The 6,311-nt window shown below is 39.5% G+C and overlaps 1 protein-coding gene and 2 non-coding genes across 13 annotated transcripts in view; all 3 read right to left on the bottom strand.

The window, feature by feature from the left end:
• LOC100338172 (zinc finger protein 717) overlaps positions 1-6,311 on the bottom strand; it is a 47,534-nt gene that overhangs the window by 30,373 nt on the left and 10,850 nt on the right. For 3 of the 11 annotated variants that reach the window (XM_070058240.1, XM_070058237.1, XM_070058238.1), the window contains exon 3: positions 5,532-5,649. The exons of 7 other annotated variants lie outside the window; for them this stretch is intronic. Coding sequence is in view for 1 of the 4 variants with exons in the window: in XM_070058234.1 (XP_069914335.1) it covers positions 212-240 (29 nt within the window). In the remaining 3 variants the exon portion in view is untranslated. Of the gene's footprint in view, positions 1-211; positions 5,650-6,311 lie in introns of all 11 variants that reach the window. One more of the 11 variants, XM_070058234.1, reaches the window with a different exon arrangement.
• LOC127484283 (small nucleolar RNA U2-30) lies at positions 1,056-1,125 on the bottom strand. Its single transcript, XR_007911164.1, has one exon. It is a non-coding gene; the product is annotated as a small nucleolar RNA U2-30 (small nucleolar RNA).
• On the bottom strand, positions 1,309-1,388 carry LOC127484284 (small nucleolar RNA U2-19). Its single transcript, XR_007911165.2, has one exon. It is a non-coding gene; the product is annotated as a small nucleolar RNA U2-19 (small nucleolar RNA).

Genomic DNA, 6,311 nt, shown 5'->3' with positions numbered 1-6,311 from the left:
AATGCCTTATTACTAGAAATGAAAAATGAACTTACAGGGATCGATGACCTAACTTGGCACCATGAAGTAGTAGGTCCTCATGTCCTTTCTCAGGAATTGTCCCCTCTTGTTAACATGTACCTCTACTAGCAGAAGCTGTTCCTACAGGGACTAGAGATATGGGATCAAAGAGGAGTCCTGACAAGAGAAAAAGTAACAAGCCCATACTCACTGATAATTGAGGAGTAGTAAGCAACCCATTTTTCTGTCTCTTAGGTGTAACTTCCATGTAATGATTGGAGCCCAAAATTTTGAGTGTTCAATCAGTGACAGGAGTTCTAGTGATTAATTTGTACTGAATGCTGAGGAATAGTCCCTGTGGTAAAGATAAAGGAGGTGATGGCCAGAGAATGGAAAAAGACTCCCACAAGGATTATGACATGAGGTTAGTCTTTTATTTTTTCCTAAGACTGACTTATTTATTTGGAAGCAAGAGAGAGAGTGAGAGAGAGACAGAGATATTTTTCTTCTGCTTGTCTAATCGCCAAATAGAGGCAACAGCCAGGTGTGTATCCAGGACAAAGCCAGTAGTGAGGATCCCTATCTGGGTTCTTTTACTTAGGTGTCAGGGACTCAGGTATTTGTGCCATCTTCCACTGCCTTCCCAGGCACATTAGCTGGAATCTGGTTCAGGAGCAGAGTAGCCAGGCCTCCAACCAGCCCTCCAATATGAAATGCCAGCAATTACAAGCAGTGCCTTAAACTACTCTACAACAATGGTAGCACCTAAGTTTGATCATTTCTGATTCATCCCAAGTAAAAATATTTAGTCAGGAAACTCCAGTGCCTGACCATATTTTGTTTTGTATTAATTTACATCATATTTTTAAAAAGACATACAGATAAGATTAATATCTTTCCTCACAATACCATGATCCTGAATTAATAATCATTGTCATACACCCAGTTTAATTGCTAGACCACTTATTCTTGCATTTATATAAATATCAATATATAAATATGCAATGCAGACTGCAGAGGAAAATCATATTTATGTGGATTTGACTTTTTTTTTCTGAGCTCAGGTCAAGTGTAGAAAACCTCATAGTTATAAAAGTCACTTGTAAAACCTTTTCATCATTGCTAAGAAAAGATTAGCCTCTCTCTCCGTCTCTCTCACACTTACACACACACACATTTCATCCATCTAGTCTTCCGTTATCCACTGCCATCTTTATAGACACATGCATACATACATACATACACACACACACACACACAAACCCCAGATGTAACGCCCATACTGTTTTAAATAATGATAGTTTTGCTTCTCAGAACAATGGAGATCATGCATCAGGTAAGACTAGAAGGTCTTCTGATGCTAGATTTGGCTATTTTCATCATTGATCCACCTTGGTATGAGCAGATCTCAGATAAGGATTTGACTTTTAATATTACAACATGAACTACCGCATATAAGTGTGAAAAATTCAATGTAGCATATTTATAATTTGTCAGAAATCATATTTTCTTAAGTAGCACAACTGACATGAATGAATGCATGTGTTCATTGAATAGGTATGAATTCATGAATTCAATGAATAAGCAGAACTGATATTAATATAAATCATGTATTATGCAATTCATTCATTAAGAGTACACATACAGGGAATGGTGTTGTGGTGCAGTGGGTTAAGCCATCCCCCACAATGCTGGCTTCCCATATGGGCACAGTTGTGAGTCTGGCTGCTCCACTTCTTAACCAGCTCCCTGCTAAGATGCCTGGGAAAGCAGCAGAAGATGGTTCAAGTGGTTGGGCCCCTGCCACTTGGGAAATGCAGATGGAGTTGCAGCTCCTGACTACTGCAGGCATTTGGGCGAGTGAAGCAGCAAATGGAAAACCTCAGTCTGTTTCTTCCCTATCTCTCTGCAACCTTGCCTTTCAAATACATACATCTTTTTTTAAAGAAAAGTACACATAGAATTCATTGTTTTTTCAGTTATACACGATCATCACCAGTCAATTTCAGAGCACTTTTTATTATCTCAAAGAAAAAGGGTGAGGCAGCCATAGAAGTTAAGATGCTGCTTGGGATTAAGACATCCAAGACTGCTCGAGTTGGAGTCCCAGCTACACACCAGATTTGATTCCACTTTCCTGCTAACGCCCACCCTGGGACCATACCATCCAAAAGGCAGGGTCTCCAGTGAATCAGAAAATGTGAGACATATTGGAGACCTAGGTGAGTTCCCAGCTCCCACTTTGTAAGTTTTTAAAAACTGATTAATTAATTTGAACTGCAGAGATAAGAGAATTCATCTTCTGGTTCACTCCCCGAATGTGCATAACATTTAGAACTGGGTCAGGCCAAAATCATGATTAAGGAATTCCATCCAGGTCTCCCATATGCACAGCAGAAAGCCAAGTATGGAATATCATCTGTGGCCTTTCATGCATATTAACAGAAAGCTGAATTAGAAGCACAGTAGCAAGGACCTAAACTGACCCTCTGACAGGGGATGTGGGCACCACAATCAACAGCTTATCCATCCAACCATGGATGATACATGTAATGCAAGATAGGGTCCAAGTGTTCTCACGCCCAGTATAAAGCTTCTGTCACTCAAGTGTAATCTGGGTCTCTTAGTAGTATTCACCAGAACATATTTCTGGTACCAGATAACTAGAGAGACAAGAAACGAGGATGTCTTTCCAGCCAAATGCAGCAGGCAGCAAGGGGAGCCCTGTTTTCTCAGTTGCACAGGGGAGGAAGAATCATATGTGGATTCAAATAGAACTGAGTCTCCCTGCTCTTCCAAAGTCTTAGATTACCTACAGTTAATTTTTTAAAGATTCATTTATTTTTACTTGAAATTCACAGTTACATAGAGAGAGGAGAGGCAGAGAGAGAGAGAAAGTCTTCCATCCGATGGTTCACTCTCCAGATGGCCGCAACGGCTGGGGTTGCGCCAATCCAAAGCCAGGAGCCAGGAGCTTCTTCTGGGTCTCCCAGGTGGGTGCAGGGGACCAAGGACTTGGACCATTTGTACTGCTTTCCCAGACCATAGCAGAGAGTTGGATTAGAAGTAGAGCATCTGGGTTTCAAACTGGCGCCCATATGGGATGCCAGCACTGTAGGCTGTGGCTTTACCTGCTATACCACAGCGCTGGCCCCATACAGTTAATATTTTTTTATCTGCCATATGTACTTATGTACTTAGGGCCATTTCTAGAAACTTTACAAGAATTCTGTTTTAAAATATTTCTAATCAATTCTACTGCAAAGAGCATATACATGCTCACACTGTCACGTCAGAATTCCCTCTCGGAAATAAACTTTAATACTTGCATGTTCAGTGAATTATTAATTATGTTCATAATTACCATGTAGTAATGACATTAGCTAAAAAAATCAGTAACAATCTCTTACAAATGAATTACACTATTACTTATGTGTCTTGGAGGCACTGCAAATGTTAAGATGACCTGTGTCATTATATTGTATAGTTTTTTATTTTAAATCCTATAATCAGGGCTGACACTGTGGTGTAGCAGGTAAAGCCACCAGCTGCAGTACTGGCATCCCATATGGGTGCTGGTTTGAGTCCCAGCTGCTCCACTTCCAACCCAGCTCTCTGCTATGGCCTAGGAAAGCAGTAGAAGACGGCCCAATTCCTTGCGCCCCTGCACCTGAGTGGGAGATCCAGAAGTTCTTGGCTCCTGCATGTTGCAGCCATTTTGGGAGTGAACCACCATACAGAAGACTTCTCTTTTCTCTCTGCCTCTGCCTCTCTGTAACTGTCAAATAAATAAATAAATCTTTTTAAAAAATCCTGTAATGGTGACCCCATATTTGATAAACTGGAAATTTCAGCACATGTGTTGACAACAAATATGATGATAAATGTGAAAAACTGTTAAGTATCTCAAGTAAAACTCATCCTATGAAGCCAGCACTGCCTCGACTCCAAAACCAGAGGAAATCAGCAGATAGAAGACCTATCTTTGACTCTTTCAAATAAAAAAAAGTGATATACCAGCATACCTGATCAATACAGATATAAAATTTCTCATAACAGTAGCAGACAAAATTCAGTAACACACTAAAAAGCTTACATACCATGATCAAGTTCTTTATATCCTGGGGAATGTAGGGAATAAGTCAAATATACAAAACAACAAACCAAATGTTCATATCAATAGGATGAAGGATCAAAACCATTATAATCATCTCAATGGATGTAGAAAAGTATTCAATGAAATTAAAATTGATTTATGAGCAAAACTGTGAGCAGCATATGTATAGAAGGGGTATATCTAAATTCAGTAAAGCATATAAATGACAAATACCCATTCTACTGAATGGCAATAAGAAGCTTAAAGCATTTCCTTTAAGATATGGAATCAGACAAGGATGCTCAGTGTCAATGTTGTCATTAATATCACACTGTAAAGTTTCACCAAAAAAATAGTCAAGTGAAGAAAATAGGCATACAAATAGGGAAAAAATAATTAAAATTATTTGTTTCCACATGGAGAAACCTAATGATTCAATCAAGAGACTGCTAGAACTGACAAATTCAGCAATACTGCAGATACAAAATGAACACAAAAGAATCAGGAGCACTTTTATATGTCAATTTTGTATTCACTGAGAAATTATAAGAGTAATCAAATCACAATAGCTACAAGAAAATAAAAGCATTAAAATAAATTTAACCCATGATATGAAAACCTCTAGAAGAAAAATCACAAAACATTAATGAAAGGAATTGAAGACAAAAAAGACAGAGAGACCCCCATGTTCATGAATTGGGAGAATTTATAAAGTTTCCATGCCACACAAAATAATTTTTACATTCAACACAACTAGCATCAAAACACAAATGAAATTCTTCACAGAACTAGAAAAAATAAACCTAAAATTTATATGGAATTGTAAAGTCCCCAACCTTCAGGAACAGAACAAGTCACAGTATCTGAATTCAAGACATAGTACAGAGGTATTGTAACTACTGGCATAAAACCAGACACGGACTAATGAAACAGAACAGAGGTTCCATAAAGGAATGCACACATCTACAGGAAAACTGATCTTTACAATGCCTTCAAAAATACAACACAGAAAGGACAATCTCTTCACTAAATGTTCCTAAGGAAACTGGACATCCATATGCAGAAGACTAAAACTAGACTTCCTCCACACACCTTACCCTACACAAAAATCAAATCAAAGTAAGCCAAACATGTAAATGTAAGACCTAAATATAACAAAACTGACAGGAAACTGTAAGACACTGACAAACACAATGCTTTTAGATAAGATCCCACAAGTTTAGGTAAGAAAGCCCAAATAGACAAATTTGATATCAACTAAGAAGATTCCTCAAGGGCCAGCACCATGGAGCACTAGGTTAATCCTCCGCCTGTGGCGCCAGCATCCCGGCTGCTCCTCTTCCAGTCCAGCTCTCTGTTGTGGCTTGGGAAAGCAGTGGAAGATGGCCCAAGTGCTTGGGCCCCTGCACCCACGTGGGAGATAGGGAAGAAGCACCTGGCTCCTGGCTTTGGATCGGCTCAGCTCCAGCCATTGCGGTCATTTGGGGAGTGATCCAACGGAAGGAAGAGCTCACTTGCTCTCTCTCTCTCTCTCTCACTGTCTGTAACTCTACCTGTCAAATAAATTTAAAAAAAAAAAGATTCCTCAAAACAATGGAAACAATCCCAAGTGAAGATATAATTAATAGAATGGGATAAAACATTTGCAAACTATTCACCTGACAAAGGACCGATACCCAGAATATACATGGAACTGGAAAAACTACACAATAACAGCAACAACAGCAAATAATATATTTAAGAATTGAGAAAGGACCTGAATGTGCATTGCTCAGAACAAATACAAATAGTCAACAAATATGTGAAACAATGTTTAATATCACTAGTCATTAGAAAAATGCAGATCAAAACACACTGAGGTGTCTCCTCACTGCAAAAAGACAAAAATAAGAAATGCTGGTGGGGTGTTGAAGAAAACCCTTGAGGGGAGGCACTGTTGCACAGCAGTTAAGCTGTGGGATATATGGGTACCAGTTTGAGTCCCCGCTGCTTCGCTTCCAATCCAGTTCCCTGTTGATGTGCCTGGGAAAGATGTGGATGATGGCCCAAGTACTTGGGCACCTGCACCCATGAGAGAGAACTGGAAGAAGCTCCTGGCTCCTAGCTTTGGCCTAGCCCAGCCCTAACCATTGTCACAATTTGGGGAATGAACCAGCAGATCAGCAGATTGAAGATTCTCTCTCTCTCTTTCTCTGGGTGTGTCTAACTCCTTCAA

Source organism: Oryctolagus cuniculus, chromosome 15 (genome assembly GCF_964237555.1).
Source record: "Oryctolagus cuniculus chromosome 15, mOryCun1.1, whole genome shotgun sequence".
Taxonomy (NCBI): domain Eukaryota; kingdom Metazoa; phylum Chordata; class Mammalia; order Lagomorpha; family Leporidae; genus Oryctolagus; species Oryctolagus cuniculus.
Note: the sequence above shows the minus strand (reverse complement) of the source record. Positions and strands in the feature narration are given on the sequence as shown.